This window comes from Aquila chrysaetos, chromosome 2, assembly GCF_900496995.4.
Source record: "Aquila chrysaetos chrysaetos chromosome 2, bAquChr1.4, whole genome shotgun sequence".
In the NCBI taxonomy this organism is placed as follows: domain Eukaryota; kingdom Metazoa; phylum Chordata; class Aves; order Accipitriformes; family Accipitridae; genus Aquila; species Aquila chrysaetos.
Genome location: NC_044005.1, coordinates 14177774 through 14205701, shown reverse-complemented (window position 1 = coordinate 14205701; position 27928 = coordinate 14177774). Strand labels below are relative to the sequence as shown.

General features: G+C 41.9%; 1 protein-coding gene across 9 annotated transcripts in view; it reads right to left on the bottom strand.

Moving 5' to 3' along the window:
• Positions 1-27928, bottom strand: part of BEGAIN (brain enriched guanylate kinase associated) — a 164159-nt gene that overhangs the window by 91188 nt on the left and 45043 nt on the right. For 7 of the 9 annotated variants that reach the window (XM_030004602.1, XM_041120832.1, XM_030004554.1 and 4 more), the window contains one exon: positions 26824-26852. In XM_030004602.1, coding sequence (XP_029860462.1) covers positions 26824-26852 — 29 coding nt within the window. Of the gene's footprint in view, positions 1-26823; positions 26853-27438; positions 27847-27928 lie in introns of those variants that run through there. The other 2 variants (XM_041120821.1, XM_041120827.1) reach the window with 2 other exon arrangements.

The window sequence follows — 27928 nt, the reverse complement described above, 5'->3', positions numbered from 1 at the left end:
GGCTAGAAAGAACAATATCTGTGGGATGGCAGTCCTTGAGATTTATTAAAAACATCCCAATACTCAGACTTGTTTGGGGTTAAATTTCAGATTAGCTAATGGGAAGATTTGAAAATTATTTCATTACCCTAAATACCATTTTAAACCAGACAAGTATCAATGAAAAGGTTGAATCCACAATAATGCAGGAACCAGAGCAGGCTCAGAGGTAAAGAAAACACAGAATTTCACCACCCCGTGGATGAGCGCTGCCAGGGGATAGGGCAGCGCTGGGATGAAGCAGCGGGCATGGTGTTCCTGCTTGTGCAGGAGCAAGGAGCCATGACTGCTGCTTCTTCAAGAGGGATAAGCAAGAGTTTTTGGCTTACTCACAGCATCCTTTCCTTTGGCCGTAGCAGTGGCAGGTCTCTGGCAGAGGCAAAGCAGGCAGCTGCCCCAGCAACTGCATACTTTGTCTATGTCTAGAGTTGGCTCTGCAAATCCCATTTCATTTGTTTCAGGGCTTGAATCATATACTACACCTGGCGCAAGGCCCATTCTATGCTTTGAAAGTGCTTTGGGGGGAAAAAAAAGTGCTGCAAAACAAAATTGCCAGGTGTGAGCAATCAGAGCACAATTAAATCTATTATGAATGGAATGAATTATCTCCTTAAAAAAATATTAGCTGTTGTGGAACGTCTCTCATTTAGCAATTAAAAAATGCATATGTTCAGGTGAGTCTTATTACTGCTTGGCTAACTCCTGTCATGTGCTTCTTCATACTTTCTTTTGCCAGAACTGGCTGTGTTGCAGAAAACAGTCTTCATCCAGATGTACATCAGTGAGTCACAGGCACGAGACTGCTTTATTCAGTATAGACAATGTCTAACTATGATAACAGCAAACTAATGGATACTTTTAAAACTAGAGAGATATAAATGCAGAATGTATAATGGTGAGAATTCAATGACATGAAATACACCTTTCAAAGGAAGGGCATTGAGGATTAAAGGTGAGACAGGCTCTGAAGTAGTACTTGGCTGAAGTCCAGATCCTGTTTTCAAGACATGAATACAGAAAGGTTATTCTCTCTAACCAGTCTCACAGACACCTACATTTGGGATTCTGGAGTGCCCTGGCAGGTTGGACAGACACTGAGTTGCCTGGGGCTGAGCGGCTGGGCTCCGCAGCACTGCTGTGATTCCTCTGCAAGGCAAGAGGTACAGGACCGTGGAGGAGCCTGACCCATGCACCTCACACGTAGGGACGGGCAGTACAGAGTTAGCACAGAGCCCAGCAGCTGTGATCTCTTTTTTTAAGAACCCAGTGGTGACAGTATATATCCCACACGTTTGGTGATTTGAGCACCAAAAAAAAAAAAAAATTGGCTCTGTAGCTCTTGTTTCCTTGACTGTATGGTATTTCTTTATTCAGCTGTTTAAGGACTCGGGGCTCCTTACTGAGGTGGTCTGAAAGTCCCCTCTGGACCCAGGGATCTCTTCTTGAGGCAATGCAGTGCCTGTATTTTATGCCGGGAATATGATTTGGCTGAGATACCAGAGGAGCAAGCGTGACTTTAGGTGCAGTACACTAATGCTAACTAGGCTGTGCAAATAATTGACATTCCTTTGGATTTGACTGCCGAGTGTAACCGCTGGCTAATTGGGCCTGAGGTTTGTAACAGTGTTGTTACAGTACAAACATGGAAGCCAGAAGGTCTGATCTGGTAGCTGATCCCCTCAAACAAAACAAAAACATGTACAGGAAGCCAGGGAGGCAGAATTTCCAGTATGATAGTGGGGCTGAGACACATGGAAATCTGGTTCCTACTTGTGCAAGCTTTATTGGCCATAAACAATTAGAATCAAATTCCCATCTCAGCCAAAGGATAGCATTGTAATACCTCCCTAATGTATACTGAGGCTCTGGGCCAGTCCTGGAGGAGTTGAAAGAGTATCATGTGGCCCATATAGCCAAATCTTTTAGGGATGCAGAGGTCAAGTGAGCCTAATAGCAGACTGTACTCCCTTCACTCTCATGTAATTCTGGATCCTTTAACTTTCCCATGGTGCCTGCTAGAAGGTATCATCTCCTTTGCCAGAATGTGCTACTGCTTAGTAGCAGAGCAATGGGTTTTGTCTCTTTGCAAAATATCAGCTTCAGGCTCCTGCCAGTTCCAGACCAGAGCTGCAGTCTCTTGGCTCCTACAAGCATAGAAGGTACTGTATTAAACCAGGGTAGATTAAAGGGTTGTCTCTAGGTAAAATAACTACTTTGCTTGGCTTTTGAACTGGGGAAAGCATCATGCCTGATAAACAGACACCACAACTCAGCTAATGAAAATGACAGGGATTGGGTAGCCCTTGATCAGCAGGTAAGCAGTCCTCCCTGACCCGGATCAAGCTGGGTGGTATTTGCAGAAGCTGGTGACTACTTAATAATGTTATAGTCTGCAAGGGAGCCCTGGGAATGCGAGATGAGAGAGGAAGTGTTTGTGGGAGAAAGAAGCACTAAATAAGTTGAATGACCCTAGGGCCATGTTTAAGGCAGCTCGAGTGTGAAAACAGTAAGTCCTCAATTATTAGATAGTTGATTCACAACAGCTTCGGTTTTCTTTTTGCTGTGACATGTTCTTTTTGCTTTATAGAAAGAAAATTTGGGGAGCTGAAGGGCTACCTCCCCTCAGCTTCATTGGTCTTGCTTGTACATTGCTCATACCTAACATCCCTGTGATTTCCTCTGCATAATAATAACTGAGAGTATAAAATTAAGAGAGGTTTAACTTTCTCATGTCCTTGTATTGCATAGGTACAGCACAAGATCACAGAAAGAACTGCAATTTCTGTTCTGTCTGAACAGTAGCTATTCTGCAGGAAGGGTGACAACCTTGACTATCACCAGAGGCTGCTGCTCTGACTCACCACTAACCACTGCACCATTGTACTGGTGAACATCCGAGCTGTTGGTATTAGAATTCAGAATTTTTTTACAACATATTTGTCTCTATTTTTCTTTCTCTGAGCATAGCTCAACAGTGCATCTTGTTAGTTATTTCAGCAGCTACTAGTCACTTTCTCTTAATCTATTCATCCTCTTTTGGAAAGAAGCTGCACTCTTCCACTGTTGCTGGAAGGCTTAGTCTTGATCCTGGCAGCTGTTTTACACCTTTAGATGAGCAATCTTCTTGAATACTCACAGGAGTATCCAGATAAGGTCTTTATAGCTTGTTCTGACAGAATTTTTTCTTCCTGACTCCCTCCTTTGCAAAGTGTATTTCAGCATCACCTCTGAACTTCCTACCGGCAACTACTTCTTTGCTGAGAAGTGACATCCTTTCACGGTCTAACGCCCAGTATCATCTTGTTCCTGTCTTGTTTTCATGTAATCTACTTTTAACAGCTCCAGACATCTTGGCAGGAGGGCCAAAGCATACTCACTATCTGTATTTCTTGGCCTTTTTCTGATAAGACTTAGAGTTCCCCTGCTCCCTATGGACCCTCGAATGAACATTGAAGGGGAATGCAAAATCCTACTCTCTCCCTTGCTGTGTTCAAGTGCAACAGGAATGGCAGTTCCTGCACTCCTGGGAATACACACATGCTAAACTGGATAGCAAGAGGGTGGAAGGGTATGGGCGCAGCCCTGTCCTCTGTCGGCATCACTGGCCAACATCTGGGCCAGTGTACATTGTACATTGCTCATTCCTAACATCCACGGGAGTCTAGCAATGAAGCTCCACAATTTCTTTTTCTTAGGATGTGTCTTAAAGACACATTTTGATACTTTAGGATGAATTCCTGCCCTGGCGCATTTAATGTTGAAAAGCCAGTGGGAATTTGGGGTTGAGTTTCTTCTCTGATTTCTTGTGAGTTCTCTGGCCAGACCTGTGGCCAAAATTAACACTTGTATCTCATGATATGACAAGAGCTTTATACTCTTAGGTGATTGTCTATTGATAGATTATGTATTTATACCCTGGCAGAGCCATGAGCTGCTACTTTCTGACTCCTGAAGACTAATCCAGGTAGATGATCAGCTCTATCACCTCATAGTAATCAGACCTGAGTTAGCAAAAACTCCCACATATTGGAATGTTCTGATATTTGGCCCCTTTTCCTTTCTTTCTTTCTCAACATATGTCAGAAACATTTCAACCAAATCATTTGTCTTGGACAATTAGACTGAGATAAGGCTACAAAAATGGGAAACTGAGGGAGAAAAAGGAAAGCTTTAACGTTAGCTAGTGATGTGTTCAGTTAGCGGTGCACATTTCTGGTTTATAGCATGAGTGAAAAAGAATTAATACATTGAGTATCGGTAGTAACTGTGCAAATAGCTCACTAAGACAAGTGTGGATTTTACACACCTTGTAGAAAGTTGTGTGACCATTTCAACCTTTGCTAAATACTTCATTAAGCGTTATGGAAAATAAAAATTTTATTTCCATTTGTAAGGTTTTTACGTCCTGGTGTTAAAAGGCCTTTCATTTCAGACAAGTCTTGCTCTGCGATTAAATCCTATGGGTCAGGTAAAAGTATTAAAAGATTTTTCTGTCTTCACCTCACTGATGTTCATCTCAGGTTCTTTACAACTCTGCACTTTTTTAGAGGACAGTAACTTGCTGAAGGAATTCTTAGCAAGTTGATTTCAATCTGATTACAATTAACAATATGTTCCATTTCAGTTTCCCTCCTTCAAATGAGGTTGAATGATGGCAGTACAAGTCAGAAAAAGGATTTAAAATAAGCTGAGGTCTCTCTAGATTTCTATAAACACAAGGTTCATTCATTTATGGTAGGCAGCAATTTTTTTATGTATCCCAACACTTTTCTGTTCGTTTGGACCTGACAAGGTAAATGAGTAATAAAAATGAAACAGGAAAGGTAGATGCAAATAAAATGCAGTTGTCTAGATTTATTGAGCCCACTTGATAGTGTTGAAATTATTTTTTCTTATTTTTATAGCCATTCATTCTGTTCTGCTAGTATATGCCAAAGACCACATAAATGAATAAAGAAACAAACCTTTCTTATGTGTTAATGGAAATGATGTACTCTAAAATCAGTGTATCTACTGCAACACAGAAAAATAGATACTGATCAACTTGTTCTCTTTTCTGTAAATTGCATTTAAATATAAATACGAAATATAACAGCTTTTGGTTAAAATGGACAGTCCCACTAATTCAGAAGGTGGAAACACATGGGTAGCCCCACTAAAGGCAAATAAGGAGCAGGCAGGTGAACCACCACAAGTGCTGGGGAGGTAGAGCACAGGCCAAGCCTGTTGGGGTATGCTCCCAGCAGCACACATGGCCACCAAATCTTCAGACTCTGGTGGTAGCAATGGGCCATAGGAGTGCTTTTCTGGGAGGCTTTGCCTTGCAGGTTACCTGGCGCAGGTGGGCTGTGGGGACTGATCCCAAGGAAAGGCAGCTGACCCTCAGCACTGGTTCCCTCCAGCATTTGCTGAGGACTGTCTGAAAAGTTCTTGAGAGTTACCACTACGATTTGGGAAGGCTGCAGAAAGAGATGCTTGACACACAGCTCCCGAGAAGGCTATCGGCAGCCTACATCTGTGCTGCTCTGGGTGAACTGTGATGGGGAAAGGTCTAAGGAATCCCCATTCAGAGAGCCTGGACTGAAGCAGAAAGGTTAAAGGATGGGAGACAAGATACAGAGACATAAAAGAGCACACACTCCTTTCTCCAACAATTTGCTAGGTATTTGTGCCTCCTTGTGCACCACAGCTGAGGTGTTTCTTGCCTCGGGCAGCTGTAGCCTCACCTGCCCTCTGCAACCTGGGAAAGGAGCAGTGAGTGAGCTCCATCAGTCACTCCATCCCCTTAAAGCAGAGATTTCTACCCTTGCGGAGCCTGACACAACCAGCAAAATCTAAAGCCAAGGTCTCCTGCAGAGAAACTTTAGCCTGAACCCTCAACTTGCAGGACCGACATTATTGAACCTACAGTAACTTGTACCAGGTAAGCTTTTGGCTAATGATATTTCATGCTGTCTTAAAAGTAAGGATTATGGTGTGGCTTTAGGTTTTGTTCCTCATCCTGTTTATTTAGTGTGACTGGGAGTACTGAGAAAAATCTGAGGTGGAGATATTTTAAGCGTTTTAAGTATTGCAGCCTTGGAACAATAACTTTACAGTGAAGCATCATTGGTGTGAAATACTCTGATATGTTAATTTAGATGTAAAGTTGTGTTAGAATTTGGGTGCTTAAGGTTAGGATGATGTGCAGAACCTTGGGTAAAATCTGTGCTTTTGATACTGAAGTGTTGATGGCAGATTGAAAATATTTCTCTTGTGGTAAATGTCAGACACGAAGGTTTTAATCATGTAATGTACTTTGGACACCTCCCCACCCCCCGCCCAATTTATGTGCTTTTTTCACTCTTTATGGAAGCTATGTTTGTGTCATAGAGTTGGCAAGGAAACCTCTGTATTTAACAAGATAGACGCAGTGTTGGTGTTTCTGTCCTGTGGCCCTGAAGCACTTTGGGTGTGTGCAAATGCTAAATGAGCTACATAAAACACTTTCAGATATTCACTGTCGTGAACAGGCTGCAACCATGGTCTTTGGGCCAAATTAGCACTGGTGTGTTGGCCCGTGAATGAGTACATAGCTGCTAATTAAAAATGAATGCAGTATGGTGTGTTTACGTATTTTTCAACCATAGGAGTATTTTATAAGCACTAAGGGGGAAATTATGGCCATGTCTGTATGATACTATAGCAGAGTATGCCTCATTCTTGTACTTCACAAACCAGATACAATATCACAGGCAGTATTTGGAGAATGCAAGAGGGGTGCTTTGTTTTTCCAATCTCCACCATCTTGGTGAACAAAAGGCTTTGAAATTCCAGCACTGATGCAAGGAAGGTAAATATTAGGATCCTAAATTATGAGCACCTTCTGACCTGTTATTTTACAGGAATGAGATACAGCAATAGATCTGTAATGGACACTCAACAGTGAATTATTTGGGTACTTCTGCCAATGCTGAAGGTAAATGGTTTATTGCCCTAATCTTCCTCCCCCTTATTGTTCGGGGTAAAGAAAGATCATGCTCGAAGGAATATCAGATCTGCCTTTTATCATGTAGTGTGAATAGACTGTGGGCTACACAGTTTATCTCCCTCTATGCTAGATTATCTGCCCTCCAATGCTGTTTGGCCACTGCACTTTATATCCCTCTTTCTCTTCCTTCAGCTTCTCACCCAATCAAATCTCACAGGCAATGTAAACAGAAAACAAGGCACAAAGAATCAGTTAAAGAAGGTATCACAAATTTTACAGTAATGCAAGACTGAAATAGGTACTTTGAGCCATAGGGATGTGCTCCCTACTATCATGGTCTACAATCCATTTAATCAACTGATCAGGATTTCACTTCAAATTAATTTCAGTTTTAGTCTTTAGCACCATTTTTATGGTTACAAATAGTCTTTCAATTGCAAGACTAAATGTATACTTGGTCAGTTCATGCTAATTTGTTTTTATACCTGTGCTGCCCTGTAGCTTAAAGCATTTATCTCCCTCTCTGCTTGTTCATATCTTTTGTCTACTTATAAAGAACAAGGTGGGGGCAGGGGGGAGACAGCCAGAAAAGTTACTTGGGAATGTGAGGTTTAACAAGGAATCTCCAGATACTTGAGGTGTTTGGTGAATTTGGAGAGTGACCTTTTCTTTTCCTTTGTCATCCTGCTAGTGTTGCCTTAAGTCAGTTATATCCACTGATTTGTGAGATTTGGCTCTGTGAAAAAGGAATTGCAGAAATCCAACTGAGGGAAATGTAAGGACAACCTGCAAGAGCACCCTAACTCCTCATGGGGTGAGCTCAGAGGGGACCGAGCAGGTCAGGACAGAGTGCTGGGATGAAGGGGCTGACCAAGGGTTGTGTGAGGTGAAGAGCACTTTTGCTCTGTTTCTATCTTGAAGACTGATCTCTTCTATTTGAACTCTGGATGTTTGCTGTTGTCACTAAAGCAGTTTCATAATTTCAATAAAGATTGGATAGTTATTTTGGTAGTTTTTTAAGGAGGGCTTGCTGACTGCTGCTGTTGGTACCCTACTTCCTGTGTTCTCCGGATGAATGGTGTAAAAGTTTGTTTACTGCTCCCGACTTCAGAGTGCCCCTATCACCACAGTGACAATGCAATGAGGTTTTTAAATGCATCATCTCTCCCGGTAAAGATGACAGCACTGAGCCAAAGAGACCCGGGCTGAAAGCCCGGTGTCAGAGCCAGGGTGGGAGCCAAGATCTTCCTGCCCCTGCATTCTGTGTGCAATGCTGATGTGCTCCCTTCCCCAGGTGTCTCTGGTTTTGCCATGCTTTGCAGGCAGGCCTGGGGAGGTGGCAGTGAAATGAAAAAAGCTTCATCAGAAATCCTTCCTCTTAAACAGTAACATGTTCCCTGTATAACAAGGCTGCATGCTCCCCCAGAAGAGAAGAATCCATCCCTTGTCTTAAGCTAAGGCGCTTCCAAGGAAGAAGCCTGGTCTATGGCAGAAATGCATGTCTTGTAAATGTCAAATCACTGGAAGATTTGTATTTTGCTGTGCCGTTTGTAGCACAGGCAACAACTATTTTTCGTTCAAGTAATACATCTTGGCTGGGGAGCTGATAAGAAGATGAGATTAATTTTTTATTTTTTTTTCTACCTTGCAGATTCTTTCTGTGTGATTTAATCCCTTCCAGTCCTAAGGAAAAGCTTTGATCTTCTCATGTATTCTCATGAGCTGCACAAAATAATCTCAAATAAATTTTTGGTGTTGTGACCTTCTTTGTTAGTGTTGAGTTCTCTGCCTTTGCTGGTCAAGTCCTCCGGGGCAGGTTCAAAATTCTGCCAGTGGATGGTTGTACTTGTTTGCTCTGAGTGATCTCATTGACTGCTGGACTCAGGGACACAACCTCCTTTGCGTTGGTGCCTGTGATTTTTTTTTTAATTTTTTTTTTTTTTTAAGGCTGCTCTCTGATCTTCATTATAGCTTATTTTTAATAGCAAGCTTGGTCCTCTTGCAGATGTTTTTATAGTGCTACAATCAAGTAACCTTCTTGCCTCTTGTAGGCTGAATCCAATACTGAGGTGTTCACAAGTGAAAATGTTGTTCAACTTTGCATGCTGGGGAAATAGCATTTTTGTGAATCACAGAGTGAACAGGAATCTTCATTAAACAAAATTCAAACTAAATCTTGCCTCCTCTAAAGCAGCCTGAAATATGCTGGCTGGGGTTATGGGATCTTGATCAGGGATTTTTAAGATTTCCTCTCAATACTAAATCAATATGGGTTACTGTAAGGTCTTTTTAGGAAGAGGTTGAAGCCTCTGGCTTTCCAAATAGGTGCTTCTTATAAACTGAAATTCATATGAAAAACTTACAGTGAGAAGAGTGTAAAAAGGCACAGTGATGGACAGTGATTACACTATACTGGAAGACCTATTGATTGGGCAGTACATCCAGTTCAGTATGTTTAATCATTTTCCACTTTGTGCAGGCTGCTTTATAGCCCTGAGTTGGCATGGTTCTTGCCTGCACATGTGGGTAATGGAATAAAAGCAAAGGGCTCTGAGGGATTCTTGAAGAAACATTGTGTACTACAAGTAATAATCCGTGCTGGGTAGGTGTGTACAACTTGGTAGCAGGTTTTTTTATTGTTATTTTATTTTGCAGCATCAGGCACTTAAAAACTGTGCCTGGAACGACACCATTCACATCCCTGTTGTAAAACATGACTGTCATCTGTCTATTAGTAGTAATGGCAGTGCCTTAGCAGATCTGCCTCCTGGATTAAGGAGGAGGCATATCTGGGGTGTGCAGTAGATGATCCAGTTTTGTTCTTGTGCTTTAGTATCATCACTGGTGTGACTGCAGGAATGGTCAAGACGACTGTATTTCTCCCAGTTGTGTGCTTTTTAGCCAACTCTTCCCAGTGCAGCTGCAGCATTTATTCATTCTCATTCCAACCTTGTCTCGTTCAATATCTTTTTAATTGGATGCATGACACCTTCTCTGCTAGGGCAAAATGCCACAAGCAGACAAGGTGCTCACTTGTGAGGAAAAGCAGCCTGACCTGCAAATCACTTTCTTGAACCCCACATAGATTTTTTTTTTTTTTTTTTTTTTTTTTTTTCCATTCTCTCCGTTGGAAAGATAAGGCTTACTGCTAGCATTACAGAGTGCAAGCAGCTCTGGCTTAGCATTATTTTTAGGAAGAACTTTTTAAAGTGCATTTTGGAAAGACTCCAGTGGCAGTTAGAAATGGATGTGTGTATAAGCACATGTACATATTTACAATGTACCCAAGCCTGATGCTTGAATAGATGCAGAGCTGGGACGGTTTCCTTCTTGGAAACCACAAGAAGCTAAGGGTGGCTGTCTGGGAGCCACAGAAAAGGAAGGAAAGCGAGTGCCTTAGAAAGCAGAGCTGAAAGCTGCACCTACAGAAAGGAGACCTGGAGTGTAGTGTTCCCCTTGCTGAACCCCGGGGCCAGATGCTCTCATGGGCTGCCCGATGGCTATGAGCTTGGAACTGTCACCCGTAAGCTCTTAGATGCTGGGCTAGGGGAGCTGCAGTTGCTGAGCTTATTCATGTAAGTGCTGAATGTTTTGTTTTAAATTACATGCTTAAAATGTCCATTTGTTCCCATTTGAATATACTCCATTCAAACTTGCCAAGATTTATGTTCTAAAATGGGAACTCATGTCCCATTCTTTACAATCACTGTATTAGCACTCAAATAGTCTTGCTACCCAGCTGGAGAGTCCTTTGAACAATCAGAGCACCTAAATATGGGAGATCCATATCAAGAATGCTGTTTATAATGCGGAACTTAAAGTCCAAACAGTGCTTCTGAGAATGGGAGCAAAAGATACAAAGGTCAAAAAAATAAAATGCACTGTTTCTCTCCACATCAAAGCAAGCATGTAACTTCAAATGTGAAGAACTACACAGAAAGAACTGCAATACTGCATCTAACGAAGACTGAAGTAACTCAAGAGCTTGTAATGGTGTAGCATCAAATAGCAAATATTAACTCATTATGCAATGACTCTTCTGAAGATCTGAATCTTCCTCTGGTGTAGTACTAATCAAGAAACTCCCATGTCCTACCCACACCTGCTATATTTGAATTAGATAACCACTTTATGGAGATGCCTCATAGTTTTCTATATGCTTAATTCATGTTGTCCTTTTAGGCTGGGAAAGAGTTCTCCATCATCCCCATTTTACAGATGAAAACTGAGGCCTGAAAAAGTTAAAGGTCAGATCCATATGGTCATTCGAATCTTGAATCCCCTCCGAGATGTCTGCAGTATCTATTTGTTTTGGTTGTCTTTGAAGGGTAAAGTAAATTTCTTAAACTTGCCTGTTTCAAGAATTTTCCTGTAAAGAAGTTTCCAGCTTGGGTACAAAGCTGCCTGCTCTTGGTTTCTTTAACCTTTGCCTTTCGGCCCTGTAAGGAGGAGTCTCTGTGGTGTACCCTACAGCATCAGCAGCTTTCTGCCAGCAGCCACTGCTGTGCTCCTCCTCCTCCTGCCTGGGTGCAGCCTGTGTTACCGTCAGTGACTGGGCAGCAAAAATGGCTCAGGTTTTCCCACGTGGAAGAAGACTCTTTGCTTTGTTACATCCCTCTAAATGCCTCCTCTAGTGGTCCATGCGAGAAGAAAAGGATCTGAAAGTCTCTTTGATTGATGTCTCAATCTGTCTTTTGATTTCTCCTGCTGCCTGTTTCACCTAGCTTCTGTCACTGATAATTTGCTTTTAAATGTAATGGATAAGCTTCTGAACCATCCATCTCCTCCTTTAACCACAACTTCTTTCAGTGCATTAATGACTGAAAAGTTACATTTTCATTCAATGTGAATTTGCAAAGAAACCTTTAGATAATAGGCAGCTCTAATATTCTGACATCGCTGAAGCTATTAGAAGAATAAATCAAAAGAAAATTCTCCTGCTGCTGCCTGCACAAAACAGGGAGAAGGATAGAGCAGAGGTCCCAATACTGTGATGCTACGCAACAGCAATTACCGTAAGCTGAAAAGGGCATAGAAATGGTAGTTAGAGTTGGGCTTCTCTCTCTGAAGCTGAGAGATGTCAGGAAGAGAGGGGCGAAAACCCACTATTGAAACTGAAGACATGTTAATTGCCTTCATCTCACACAATGTTTTTTATTCCTTATTGGCTGACCTTTTTTAATGCACAGGAAAACATGAGAATAAATCAATGACATTACCTGTAGAAACTGCAGTAACTGTTTTGATCTGAATGCAGTTGAGTCCACTCACGCTGGTGGTGGATTTAGCTCTTAAAGCTACTGCTACTTTGCTTGCAAGAACGTATGCAGTGATGCTTGTCCAGTATCCCTAAGTGATATTAAGAGCCTGTATCTGTGCAATGAGTAGCACTGATTTTTGTGGGGATTATTTATACCTGGGGACAAGTTAAGGACAAGTCTGTGTATCTGGATCCTTGTTCATGAGAGGTCTATGCCACCATGCTGTGGAGAGGCAATAGTGATGGGAGAAAAACAGTCAGAAATGAGTTTTGAAGTCATTTGTGAAACAGGGAAGAAGCAAGCAGTACCATGAGCATTTTGATTTGGCTGAGGGATGTTCTGCTTTGGAACTTGTCCCTGCTTCTTGGCTGAATTAAACTACTCATTTCAGGAATGGTTTTTCTGCTCCTGGAGCAAGAACTTCATTCTCTTGCTCTATGTTTCTCTGTCCTCTTTGTCTTAAGGCGAATAACTTGCATGTACTCTGTTGGCTTTGACAGAAGCCCCTTAAAGAACTTGGAGAAGTCACTTAACCATTCTTGGCCTTGCCTTTAAGAAGGCAGTAATCTTGCAGGAGACACAGAGGGTGTCTGAGACATGCTTGACATCTAGAAGTGGAAATGTTCCTTTGTTGGCCAAACAAACCTACACAGTGCAGAGGCAGAAAGTAATGATTTCAGATTTCTCTCTCTCTCTGCTATGCTTATGCTCTTTGTTCAAGGAAGGGTAGGCAAAAAAGGCATGCTTTATATTTCCTTTACGTTACAACTCCAATACAACATTTACAATTTTAATGCTGATCTAGTGGCTTTTTTATGTGACTGATATTCAAGTACTTTAATGATTACTTGCATCACTCATTATGCAGGTAAGAAATGTAACTACCTTCACAGCACAGATAATGCTGTACAGCTGACGAGGCTCCAGAATCATTAGTAACATGACCTTCCTGTCTGATTCGTACTTATGAATCTAATAATAAATAATCACATGTGGAACAGTCAATAGAGAAATAATGTAACACACTTCTTTCAGTACCCTAATTCAGCAGAATAAACTATGAGCAGCATTTCAGTAATTTACTATAGTAAGTGCTCTCAGCAGCTTCTGTATTTCAGCTGTTTGGTGCTCCAGCATGAAGATAATTATCTTGGTAATTAGTTATATTGTTATTTAATAGACCCTAGACAATATTCTATTTTTTGAAGGAACAGGCCTTTCCTTCTATATCTTCCTCCCCCATTACAAAAAATGTTTATCTATAAATCTTTCCCCTTGCCAAATCTTTTTTTTTTCTGTCTACTACTTTCTCCAAAAGGATCCCAGTTATTGAAAGACAGCTTCTGCTTAGCAGCTGCATTGATGGAGCGGCAGGAGACTCCCTGTTCTTGTGTCTGCCTGAGAAAGCCACAGGAACCTCTCCTGAACAAGCAGGGCTGGCAAGGGAGTGCAGCTGAGGGGAGAGGACTGAGACCACAGAACTGTCCTCTAAAACCTGGGCTTCTCAGGAAATAGCTAAAGTGAAAAGGTTGGTGAAATGGACTGGCATTAAGGAGAATAGTGCACCTCGGTCTCTGAAGTTTGATGAAAATTAATCTTCGTTACAGTTGCATGACCTTAGACAGTCTGAGGGTAGAACCCAGGATGAGAAAGAATGAACTACTTCCTGGGAGGACTCGAGCTTTGGTAGTTTAAATAAGCGATTAATCTCCCAAAAGTTGCTGGAGGGGAAAATGTCTGAGGTCTGCAGAATGTCAGCTCAAGTCACCATTTGGGGAGGGGAAGGGGTGAAGCTGTTGATGGAGCATGAGGAGAATCCCTCCAGAAGATGAAGGGGTGGCAAACACCTGAGGAAAAGACATAAGGCTAGGGAGAGGTGGGGAAAGAGCCTGGGGACTTTTGAATTTGAGTGTAGGTGGCTATAACCTCAATAAAAAGACACTTCCCCCAGTGTCACCCTTGCTCTCAAAGCAATTTTGAGTCCTCCTGTTCAAGAGGAACAGACTGTAGTCTCTCTTTTTTTCTGTCTCGCATCACTCCCTCTGTGGTATTATTTCTTACAGCCTTAGCAGGAACCAGCTTGTTTGCGTATACCTCTTGTAACAAACAACATTAGCTTCTAGTTTATTTAATGCCTCTAGATTTTGTGCTTTCTGGGTACTGGCCTTGTTGCAGTTGTCCTTTCAAACAACTCTGGTTCTAAGATGCCAGGCTTTTCTATAACTCCTTGACTGTACAGAAGATGGTCTTTTTTTTTTTTTTTTTTTTCCAAATTCACTTAGTGACTCAAACTCCACAAAGTACCATTCCTACTTCTCACCAGCTGGTGGTCCATATGCTGCTGCATCTCTGCTCTTGTAAATACAAGTTTGAAGTCATGCTCACAGATCAGAGTTTTGGTGGTTAATATGGCAATATGTTAAAATGTCAAATGATGCAGAATGAGTGAGTCGGGGCGGGGCGTGGGGGAAGGCAGTATTCTGCACATTTATAAAACTTTCCTTCTAAGGGGCTCCCAGTGGTTAGCAGACATCAGGGGATTTCTGCAAGACTGATAGGGTCAGCACAGGGCTGGGATTTGGCATCCAGAGCATCTTGAGAGAAGCATCTGTGAGAGGCAGTGGCTCCCAATGTTGTCTACCAACATGTTTAAGCTCTAAATTAGGAACAAAAAATACAGTCTGGCACATTGCCCATGAAAGATTGCCAGCTTCTAGCTGAAACTCTTCATTACTCTAGAAAGGGTGGTAAGTGTTCCCCTGAGGAGACGGAAGTTTGTGACTTTGACAGTGCTTCAGAGAGAATCCTAATGGCTGTGGTTGTAACCCATGTCTGTAGAGCAAGACTATCAGATCCTTCAAAGCTTTAGCCCTCAGTCCATGTTTTCAATTCAGTAATGACAGCACCTTCACCACCTGCATTTCAAGCAGATGTACAATCTCTGACCTGTTATACTTCCTCTTTCCATTGCATAATTGCCCTTAATTTTGGCAATCAGGGAGTGACTCTGCAAGCCAATCACCTAATTTCTAGTGCTGAAGAAAATAGGGTAAGAATAGAAAATACAACTAATAGCTTTCTGCAAAAGAGCTGCCACTAGTAAAGGGATAACAGGTTTTGGTGATTTTACTGATTCTACTGTTAATAAGAATGCATTCTGCTGTTATGAAAGTTGTGGTTAACGAGTCTCCAGTTCAGTGGCTCATAGCAAAGGTATAAGCAAACAAGTTTGAAGTGGATTTGGAAAACCTTAAATAACTTAGTAGCTTTGTCCCACGGATCCATGCTGCAGGTGTATGCCAGCTATGGTTCCAATTAATGCAGACTTGTAGCAGGCAACACTCTAAATATGAGTGACAGGAGTATCATGTGAGTGGTTTGTTTTTCACATGAATGTAAAAAAGTATAAATAACATTGCCTTTTAGATAAAAGAATATGTTGTTTTCTCAAGTCTCTTTCTGATTCCATTAATCTCTCTGCAAAACTGTAGTTAACTTTTCAGCTTCTGTGTGGTCTGTGCAAACCAATATGTAATGTAACTAATCTATGCGTAATGAGGTAGATAACACTCAAAAAGGAGTTGTAGTTCTGGGAAAAATTGGAGTCCTCTAAGGATGCAGTAATGGATTCATTCAGTTACTTAGAATTCAGCATGCAACCATATCTATGCCTATTGATATCTTAAGATGCCTTCCCAATGTTGTGTATATAAAGGTGATGAATAAGGAGATGGGATGGTCTACAAATCCAGGCTAGCAATTTAATAAGAACTGTCTGCTCTGCGTGCCATGACAATTAGTAGTTCAGTGCTATAGGAACCTTAAGATGAAAATCCTGGTAAATTTTGTTTTTACTGTACCACAGGATTTGGACAACTCTTCAGTGGATGGAGATGAGAATGCAAAGTAACTGTAAAGCTGCAGTAGAGAAGTCCAGTCCACATTGTATTACCACCAAAGAATTCATTAGAATTTTACTGCCAAAACTGTAACTGAAACCTTACACGTTCCCTGAATCCAAGTGACGTGTAGCTGTTGTCGCTTATTTGCTACAGGTTCCTAGGTTATAAGAAAAGTTGTTTTCCACAGTGGGCCATGGGAGGGTTATCACTGCATTAAAAAAAATGCTTTTCGATGAGAATAAATGTTCCTCAAATCAATACTAAGCGAAACTGGCTAGATTGGCATTATTTTTCTCAAATGCTCCAAGTGCACTGTGTGCTGGAATTAATAGGACATCTCTCTCAAATGTTTTTTCTTTTACATTTAGATGATATTCAGTCCTGGTTTGTAAAGAAAACCCTCCAGAAGTTCACAGCATGTGAAACCCATCAGTTCTAGTAACTAAGTCTGCTGAGACTTTGTCAATTAGAAAGCATAACACAGTTAAAAGAAAGCAAGTTGAAGTCTACAGTTACTGTAAAAATCTGCATCAGCAGCTTTGTCAAGGTGGAGAAAAAAAAGACCTGTTCCTGTTGTGGGAAGTTACCTGTCATCTAGAACTTTTTGCATCATATGCAATAGACAAGACAGCTTTACTCCTCTAAACTGACATTTGTTAGCAGACTAGCTGTTTAGTGCTATAATTTCATGTACTTTTAATTTCTCAGAAAAAAAGAATTCATGACTCTTAGGTTGTGATTTCTCTTGTAGATTGAGAAGGAGGGAAGGGGAAAGGGGGGGGGGGGGGGGGGGAGTTGCTTTCTTACCAAACAGTATAGGTCAGCTAAATTTGGCCCAAAGAAACTCATGTCAGTGTTCTCTATCTATGACTCATTTCTTCCTTTTCCTGCCCATATGCTCTGTTGCCAGAGCTACCCCTTGAGTTATACAAAGGGCTAATTAACCTTCTTCATGGAAAAGTCAAGACTCTTGAATTTGGTCTTTCCTTCACATGGGACTGGTGAGGACTGTGTATCTCCTAGAGCCTTCCTGCTCTTTGTTCCTCTAGTAGCGAAAGAGTTTAATAAAGAACATTTGATATAAAGACAAGACACAAACTGGTGGCATCTTGTGAAAAAATAAAACAGGACCAAAGAAACATGAAAGCATGCTTCAGGAGACTCCACAACCGGGAATGTCATTTTAGCAAGGGGTCTCCGGCACCTACCACAGCAGTTCCAGCTGCAGAGCAAGAGTACTGTTTTGCCTTCCACAACTGGGAAAATGGAAGCAAAGTGAATGACGGGACTTTCTATCAGCCCTCTTCCCCTGCTCCATGACCCCTGCTCCAGCTTGCCAGATATCTAGGGGCTCCAGAGCAAAGATTAACTGGGCTATCCTAGACTACATTTCAAAGTGTGGGCTGGAAATCTACTCAGAAGCCTGCTTCTCATGCCCATTTCACTTGGTAGCATTGGTACAGTAAGGACAGGGATAAGCCAGGAAGATTTTGCTCTTCCTAAAGGCTTGTGAGGGGTCAGAAATGAAGTGGAACTGCTGAGGCTCAGATTTGGCAGGGTTACGCTGCTGATGTGGGTTGAGAAACCAGACGCCTCCCTGCGTGGCTCTGCCTGGCACTGTGTTTGCAAGGCTGCAAGAAGATGGCAGAGTGGGGGTACTAGGGCCACCTGCTGTGCCTATTTGGGTAAAAATAAGCCAGGCCAGTAATGCACCCCTTTTAGCAAGAGCCTATCTATGAATTCAGCACTGGAAAGATGTAGGACTGAAGGCCCATTTGGACTTGTGTAAAAACTTCTTGCTCTGTTTTTTTGACTAGGACAATCAAATTTTCCTGTGTGTTGAGCTATGCTACTGCTTTCCGAGTAATTTACTTAAATATCATTGCTGCTTTGTCTTTCACCACTCTACTTGCATTGCTTTGGGCTAGTTTGCTAGGTTTCTCATTTTTATCCAGCCTTCAGAGTATTTGACTCACTTGATCTTTCAATATTTAATTGTTGGTGTCTCATCAATCTAAATCAGAATGCAAATACAAATAAAAGCATCATTGCTATTCACAAGCTGAGAGTCAAAACTAAGCATACAATTTATTTTGAATTCAAATAGAACTGTTTCAGTGCTATAGATTGTTTGTATGCAGTTTAAAAATCTTTATTTCTCTATAGAAAGCAGCACTTTCCCCATCATGAAGGATGTGCCTCCGTCCATGAATGTACTGTTACTAGTTCCCCACTGAGTTGTTAAGAATATTGGGTAGAGCTGCAAAACATTTATTTTTCAGCCACTCATGGATCTGCATTAAGTCTTGGAACATATTTGGTACGTCGGTCTGGACTGTTTCTGATTAACTGCCTGGAAATGCTGCTACTTTGTTACAGGACAGAGATAGGATTCATACTGTGAGGAAATAATATCTCAAAGGGCAAGTGACCCAGCAGTTACAAACTTAAACATGCCTGTGTAAAGTCATTTGCCATGCATTTAGTGCTACTTAAATGTCATTTCAAGCACCTACACCTGTAGGACTTCTTGGCAGTAAGACCAGTTATACAGATATATAGACAATTTCTTTCCCTGTCTGTAGACTACTCTGTACAGGTGAAGCATTGAGAACTGTGTTAATTTGTGCAGTACCTTGGTTAAGCCAGCATCCCCGAGTTAAATAGCAGCACAAAGATTTAACGCTTTTTAAACAGAAACACACAGAAAAGAGGAGTGCTGATGGTTTATCTCTTCAAATTGCCTACTGCAAGAATGAGCTCTTGGGGGGTGGCCAGGGAAAAGATTAAGTTGCCATTCATTGCTGGGAATTCCAGTATAGCTCTTGGAAGGCCTTAAAAATAGAGCAGCTCCTTAAACTGATCCTCTTGTCTAAATGGCAGTTACAGCTAACAGAAAAATAAAATCAGCTCATTTGTTTGATCTGATTTGTACTGAAATGTCAAAGTTAAAGCCCTTTGCTCTAACATGGATACAAAACTTGGTCTTGTTGAACAGAGGGTAGCAATTTAGGGCTGTTGTGATGAGAGTTTCTTGTGAACATGAGGGTCTTTGTAGCACAGCAGGGAGTCCCTGAAGAGCTCAGTGCCTTCCAGAAAACGTTTGAAGCTCCTCTTTTCTTCTAGGACACCCTCCTCCTTTTCCTCCTCCTCCTTTTAAAGATGGGCAAAATCAAGGTGAGGTGGTCAAAATTTGCATTTTGCTCCAAGTAGCTGAAATGGCATTTGTGTAGTCGTGATGTCTTGGTATGACACGTCAGTCAGTTAACGACTGCTTTACCAACAATATTCCTCTCAAATACTGTTTGCCCTCCTAGGCATGAGGCACTCTGCTGCATGAGGTGTATGTATGTTCTCTTGCACACAGCTTTTCAGTTATGATTTTGCTGACATGGTGGCAGTTGGGAAGTTCGGGATGAAAGCTAGATTTCTCAATGCTTTACAGAGCTTTGCAAATGCATATATGAAGAAAGTCACACTCCAAGAGGCAGTATTACTGTATGTGACATGGAGGCCCTTTTTACCCTAGGATAAACATTACTACAAACCAAGCAATGAGCAGTGACTCTGTGCACTGTTCAATGAGGTGGATCTTGTTATTCAACTCTTCCAGGAGTAACAAGAGTTGTGCATTTCACATGAGCGGTAGAATGGTCACACACATGAGAGAAATCAAACAAGGAGCTACAGGCACTTATGATCTTGCTATCCTGCTCGAGGGCTTTGTAAATTATACAACCCTCATATTCATGAATTCCAAAAAGCACGATTATAGCTCACTATCTAGTGCCTATTTTTCAGCACATTGTACTTCATGCTAAGCTGGCTCTAGGTCATCACTAAATATTAAGACAATTCAGCCCCTTCAATTTTTTTAATGTGAAAAGCTTAATAATTTTGATATACTTCAGATGCTTTTGATTTTTAAAGAACATTGAATCAAATGTGGTGATACAGAGTTTTTATTTGAATGCATTCTAAAGTCACTTGTGTGTAAATCAAGAATTGATTGGTAAATTAAATTGCCTAAGCCATGCCAGCAGCAGCGGAGCTGGCAATTGCAAATGCCTGTAATAGTGTTGCAGACAAGTTATCTCCTTCCTTTCATCAGTCTGTGTGCTGTAGCAGCAGCAAGCATTCAAATTGTACTTGATTTTACCACAGAGCACAGCCAAGTGTGGTTCACAAACTATGCTGCCCTTGAACCATCTGGGGTTTGCAGCTTGGAACCTCTTATGTTCTTCAGCTTATAAGATTGTTTTGTTACTGCTGCAGTCGTTGCCACTGCCTGCGTTGTGTCGCTGCTTTCACTGTTCTGCACATATCCCCCAACAGCTTTGGTCAAAGCACTTACATAAACTGAAGCCTAGTCACTATTACCAATAAAGGGGATGCAGAGAGCATCCAATTTTCCCACCTTTGAATTGTCTCATCATCAAGGGTCATTGCATCTTTTGGTGGGGGGGAACCCAACAATAAAAAAAGAAACTGTCCTGGAAGCTCTGCTCCCTATGCTACAAAGTTTTGAACTAATCACAAACTCTATAAGAAAAGGACCTTGGTTTATTTTCTGAAATATTTGTCCAAAATCCCCCCTCTTTTTTTTCCTGAGCAGCTTATAGTATTGCTTAGTGATGCACTTTGCCTTGCAAGAAAGGGGTAGGCAGAGCATTATTTGTAAGCTTGGTATCCCCTAGGTCCAGCCTCTTCCCCATGACTCACTGCAGCTCCTGGTTGATGGCATGGCTCATCTCCTCCTACCTACTTCCTTGGTCTCTTCAGATGTTTGCTCAGCTCCCACTTGTCCCTGCAGGCCACTTTACACAGCTATACCTAGTTTCATTCAACTTGAATTGTTTCTGCCCCCTGTTCCTGTCATGTTTCTTGTTTGCTGGACACTTTCACTCCACTCAGTTTTTATCTAGAACTAAAAAGATACTATAACACAGCGCCTGTTACAGCAGGTGATTCCTTCCATACTGGCATCACTGCCTTTTAGATCATTTTTCCAAGCAGCAGACAGCAGTTCAGGGCACAGGGTTGTAGGACAACATAACAGTAACACTCCTGCCTCAGCTGATGTAGTGCTGACTTGACTGACTAGCACAGGTAACAGTAATAATGGAAATGAAGTGTGATGGACTTTAGTATGAGCTACACAAGCATACTGTGCACCTGACAGCATTAATAAAATTCTCAGAGGTGCTAGTATAGGTAGATCAGCATGGCTCTGCGCCCCGAATGATCCCAGTTCCAGGGCTGTAGTTCCCCTGGGGTCTGTGAATATATCCTTATGTGTCCATTGCTCCCATTGCTATGGTTGACAACCACCAAACTTAAAGCTGAGTGTAGCCTCGGGGGGAGAGACATGTGTGGTTTACCTGTGCTGCAGTCACACCTTGGATGGCAGCATGAACTAACCAGATGTGCTGATAACAGCACCGCAGGGCTGTCACTGCTGCTGGGACTGCCTGGGAGATAAAAACAACTTGCAAAGCAGAGAAAAATGAAAACCTGCTTTACCTGTTTGAGTATAAGTTAGGCAGCTCTCTTTTCCTTTTCCTTTTCTTCCTCCCTCTTTCAAAATGGACCCAACGTTCACCCAGCTAGGTGACTTTTCTACCATAACCTCTAATGACCCCAAACTCACGGCCCTTTCATGCCAGCATTTCCCTATGCTCTATTTCTTCCGAGCTTGCCCTGTGCCATCTCTTTGCCTGTGTCCTCAGCTGGGATTTCAAGTCCCAGCATCAGCTAGAGCCTGCAGACACTGCTGAGCAGACGCTGGAGCTGCTGCTTGCACAGCCCTGCTGCTGTCCTGTGGCATTGTGCCTCTGTACAAGGCAGTGGCTCCCAGCATATCAGCTATGGATGTGAAGACAAGACCGAGGGTAAAGTAAACCATGTTTGTTCATTAACTTTCTGGACAAAAAAAATCCTCTCCTTGTGTTCAAGTAACTATGGTAAAATTAATGTCGATGCAGGCTGAGAAGGAACAAGGACAAGGTGGGGATGGCAGGAAATTGCAGTGTGTTCATTAGCATATGAAGAGGGCTATATTTATAGCAAGTGCAAGGAAGGCAGCATGATCTAGTGGGCATTTAGGAAGGTATTCACATTTTCACTAAACTACTGCAGAAGCTTTTCCCTAGGACTGCACGTGCCTCTGATCTTCCTTTTGAAGAAACTGATATTCCTTCCTTACCACAGATGAACTGAAACATGCTTGAGAAAAGTCCAAGTCTGAAAATTCAAGAGACTTGGATCGAGCTGCTGACTTACTACCAGCTGTGTGTGCAAAACAAATCACTTCACTTTCATATGTTCTGAAACAAGGACTACAATGAAATGAAGATGTTGCCTCACAGGTTCCTTGAGACACGGATCACTTTTATCAGAGATCCCTGGGTGATTAGTAAAGTGCGGAAACTAATGCTACCAAAATAAAGTAATCCTCAGCTGGGGAATACCATGGTTACATTGCAAAGTAGAAAGTCAGCCTCCTTACAGATACTAATTATGTGAGCCTGGCAGTTGATGGTGGTGATGATGTGTCCTGTTCTACGTAATTTAGGTACACAGTTCAGCCCATTGTGGATCTTGAAAGCTTAGAACTAAGAATATTGATTTATAGAGTTTCTGAATTGTCACTGAAAATTTAGGAGTGTGTTTGAAAAAAGCAAAAGCTTTTATTGAACAATATCTTTCACCTTAACTGGCATTTTCTGTGGAGTGAGATACTCTTCAGTGTAAGAAATGCTAATAATCTGGTCAATATTTGTGTACAAAAATATAGCTGGGGGTCTTTTATGCCAAACCTTACAACATTTTCACTTGAAAGATTAAATGTTATAACCTGTATTTCAAGCAGGATTTAAATGAAAGCAAAGAAAAAACAAACTCCTGGTAGCATAGGAATTGGTCTTTCATTTGCACATCTACCCATGCTATAGATTCAATCTGACTTAAAGGAGCAGTTTCCAGAGTATTCGCAGTTTTGTGTGCCAGCCACCACAGATCTGCAAGGCCTTAGACTTGGAAGGCACATGCTCCTCTTGAATATATGCACCAAAGATAGCACACTGCTAAGAGTCAAAATAAGATAGAATAGGTGTATTTGAAATTTACTTTAACTTAAAGATTTTCAGTCCTTGTTTATAGACATGAAAAAGAACCAGATCAAAAAAACTGTATTTAAAAGGTTGTAGTCAGAAGTAATTAATGTTTAAAGTGACTGTATAACCATACACAGTCAACCTACATAAATGCAGATCCTCAAGAGGTTTGTGATTAGTAGTTAGTCTTACTTCCTGCCTAATGTATTGGTACCTTGAGATGTTATAAACACTATGTACTGCTAGCAATTGTTCACAGTGTGAAGAATTCATTGCAGTAACTGATTTTTCTAGTCAAAGTTTTAGCACAAAATCACATGTTTCCACTTCTAGAGGAAGTCATCCCTGCCAGGCTAAATACTGATAGCCTCCCACCTCTGCTTCCTACTGCTCCTTCCACCTGTAACGCTGTCACGGCAAGCCCCTGCTGAAAAGGACAGGGTGTGACATCGCAGGTCACAGCAGCTCCTTGGTCTGCAAGGGGAATTATTACTCCGTTACGTGAGATGAATTGCATCTTTCCAGCTAGATTCTGAGTGAAGGAATGTAACGCTAAGAGGTGTATTAGTTCGCTGCACCATTGCTTGGGCTGCCCTGGCTCAGCGAATTTGGGGCTGAATAACGCATGGGTCATCAGGGGATCAATTTTGCAGGCTCCTGCATTTGCCCCTCTGTCTGAATGGGCCTGGACACCCCAGTCCTTGGGGGTGTGCCAGATGCACTGGGCTGGAGAATGTGCAAAGCTCACTCAAAGACTTCCAGAGCTGCCGCCTTAAAATGTTTGGCCCTGTGGGCTCCCAAGGACTGTCGGTGTGGAGCAGCTTCTCTGAAAAGTGCGATTCTCTGCACCTGTTCTTCATATTGAAAAGGCGTTCTTATGTTGAAGTGCACTGTGGAATGCAAACCTGGATTTCTCTAACCCTGAGGGTTTTCAGCCTGGCTGCGTAGGTTGTCCTGCTCTTCTCTATCTCCGACAAGGCTTTGGTTTGTTTCCTTTTTGCTAATTCCAGACCCCCTTCTCCTCCCTCTTTTGCAGGACCCTCGTACTCTTTGTGCACACCAGCCCTGCAGCTGGTGTGGGCTCACCCTTTAGTCCTTGGGCCAACACGACCCCAGCTCATGCGGGATGGCATACCCTCAGCTGGCAGCAAAAAAAGAGCGGGGAAGGAGCTGGGCCCGGGGATAGGGCAGAACAAATTCAAGTATCATGCGGGAATGACTTTTCTTATGCTGTTACGCTGGTTTGTACATGTAACAACAAATACCTCTTTCTTTCTGGCCTGCCCTTTTCCCTCTTGTTCCTTTCCTCCTTCCCCTGGCTTCAGGCTATCTTTCTTCATGGCCTCTCTGAAGCCACTGTGCTTAAAAGACAAGGTAATTTGTTTTTCACCCGTGTGCCAGACTTGGATAGCTTTAGGAAAAACCTAATTCTCTCAGGTCTGTGGGTTCACCGGCTATTTAAAATAATGACTCCAGATTTGATTGCTCTTTCCTTAAACTGCTGAGGGTTCTGTCAGTTTGCATCCAACATGACTATGGACAGGGACCGTGGAAAAGTTGGGAAGGAGCAGTGCAGCTTCTGCTCTGGGTCCTGCCTGAGCTCCCCCAGCCCGGCTGGCTGCTCCGCTCGGGAGCATAGGGAGCCCTTGCACTGGCCTTGTATCGGCTTGGGTGATGGGGACAAACGTCCGTCAGAAGCAACTTTTACGCACAAGAATTGTAAGCAGAAAACTTCATTAACAGACTCCTGACGCAGCCTGACCCTTCTCTTGTTGGAGTTAATAACTAAACTCCCGTTTCCTTCAGCGGGGCAGTATGGGCTTTTTCATCTGTATAGTGCTCAAGGAGTACTGAGGTAAGGACTGCTGCATGCCTGACAGCTGCAAAACTAGGGTGCTAGGAAAATAGAGCTTTATGGTTGTTTACTCTTGTCATAGCAAATTCTTTCTTTTTCAGTACATTCCTGAGCTCATTCTCCTGGGCTCTGCAGCCTGTTATTGCAAATGTGGCAAGAGCCTGCATACTAAAAGCAGAGGCCAAGGCATGCTCAGTAGAGTATTACAAGTATCATATTGCATTTGTGCACACATGCTTATCAAGCAAACATGTAAATGTATATTTGTTTGCATCTTCTAAGAGAGTAATTCATGACATGAGTGTGCATATACCATAGGTGATCTTGTTTGGATTTTTTACTAAAGGCAGGACCACGTACCTAGGTCCTTTCTCAGTCGTTACTCAGGAAAAACAGCTTTAACATTATAGTGCTTACATATATGCAAAACCATAATACATTGCACAGAGTTTTTCTTTCAGCTCAAAAGTTATAATACTTTCATTGTCATGAGACACTACAAAAAATGTACAACTGAAGCACTTCATAAATAAATTCTATTAGAAACTTTCAGACATGCATCTTCAAGTCCACTGTAAGAGACTTAACCTCCTCATTCTCAAATGAAAAAGAGGATTTTATTTCCAGCCCAGAATTCATTAAACACTTTGTCAAATCTCTGTTCTTTCACATTTGCTACTTCTTCCCCAGTTATTTCCAGCATTTTAGAACTTTTCTGCATTTCTAATAACTCAAAATCGCCATTCCAAACTCAAGGAATCTACAAAGTTGTGCTTGGACAACAGTTGTCACTAACCAAACTGAGTCACCAGGTTCAGAGAAGGAATTTGGGCTTGTCCAATAAAACCATATAAGAGCATGGCCAGTGTTTTGGGTTGTTAAAATAAGATCTATAAAGTATTTAAAGGATAGTAAAAAGTTCAGCTTTTACCTATCAATTTGCTAATACCTGGGGACTTTATTAATAGACAGGATTTGATTATTATTATTATTATTATTATTATTATTATTTTAAAAAGGGCTAGAATGCTTTCTTCTTTCTTTTTCTTTCTTAACAACATACACAAAAGCAATATCCCCCAAAGCAGACTTGCACTTGGACATGAGATGGAAAACTTATGTTTATAAAAGCCATCTCCTTTTGCTTAAAGCAGAGAGATGTGCTGAGAAACTGGTACAGTATGACAACATTTTAAACACAGAGAAGACAAGATTTATCTGGCTGGTATACAATATAAAACAAAAATTGAACACCAATGTTACAGCATTATATTGAAACAAACCACAGTAATTAGATGCTTTGAAGTCAAGCCTATATTTTCTTCAGCTTTTTCATGAATTATTGATCCACTTTCCTCATTAAATGGAATGGCAGGCTCTTGCAGTAAATGGACAAGTGACTACAACATTTATATAATCAAATATCCTCTGCAACTGGCAATAAAACATGTTTGTGTGTAAAACATCCTTTCTGAATTGACATCCCTGCAAAACAGATTTACTAGAATAACCACATTCCTTTTCTTTTGTCTCTAAAACACAGCTTCCCTCACATCATCATGCAATCCAGTATTTTACACTGATCGTATTAAGCAGAATATTTTCCAAGAGCCTGTATCGTCCATTGTGCAACAGAACATTTCTTCTCTATAACGAGATGTAAATAAACTGTCTCACTTACCTTATTTTCTCCATCTCTGCCGCAGAGGCCTACAAGAAATCAAATAATAGGAGCAAGTGAATGAAAGAAAACATTCACTCTGCAGATTTATGCATAGTTAAGGCTTTCCAAATGGTTTTCGACAAGTGTCTACAAAGCGACGGTAAGCGAACCCCACATCTGCATTAGCCAAAAATAACATTGACAGATGAACTGGGGAATAATGCAGCGCGCTGCAGGAGCACTGTATACCCACGAGCCATGGGCAACAGAATGACTCAGTTGTAGCGCTGAGGCAGAAAATGGGGAGGGAAAAAAAAAAAAGCAAGCAGCAGCAAGTAACAGGTTACTGTGCCTCCTGGGTTTCAGAGGAAAAGTTGAAATGTGGTGCTACTCTGCTCGGTGGGCATGGCAGCAGTGCTCTGCTGGCTGGGGAATGACAGTGACTTCATCACACGTGAATTTTGAGTTCAATTCGTCATCTTTCACAGAGCCCGACAGATGGAAGGGACACAAGCTTGCCTCCTTAGTGGGAGTTTCGAGTAATCAAATTACTTTCCTCAAGTAATACACTATCTTGACAATTAGCATCTGAATACATGGAGGCTTTTCGTTAACCCTTTCACTGCTGCTTACCCGGGCTGTAGCTCGCAACTCCGGTAACTCCTCAGGTCCCTCTGCCTGCCGCCGCAGCCAGGCTCCCATTAACCCTTTGCCTGCGGCTCGGCACCCCTATAGCCCTGAATCCTGACATCCCGGCAGAGCCGTAGGTGGTCATTTCATTAATCTGTCTGGTTTCTTCTTACCATATAGGTGCTGTAAATCCCTACTTATCTAGAGCACGGAGACTCATTAATCTCTCTGACATTACTTGTATCAAAAACATAGTCTTGTTAACTCTTTGGTTTCTTTTTCAGCATTATCTCACGCAGATCCTTAATAGCTGCTTCCATTTCATTTTATCACACCGCTGGCACAGAATCTCATCAATCCTCCTGGTCTCGCTTTACTGTAACTAAGGAATGAGCACTCGGAGCAATCCTGCAATCTCTAGAGCCAGATAAATCGCAGCATCACAGAATCTCTTATTTATACTGAAGGCATTGCCCATTAATCATGAGCACTT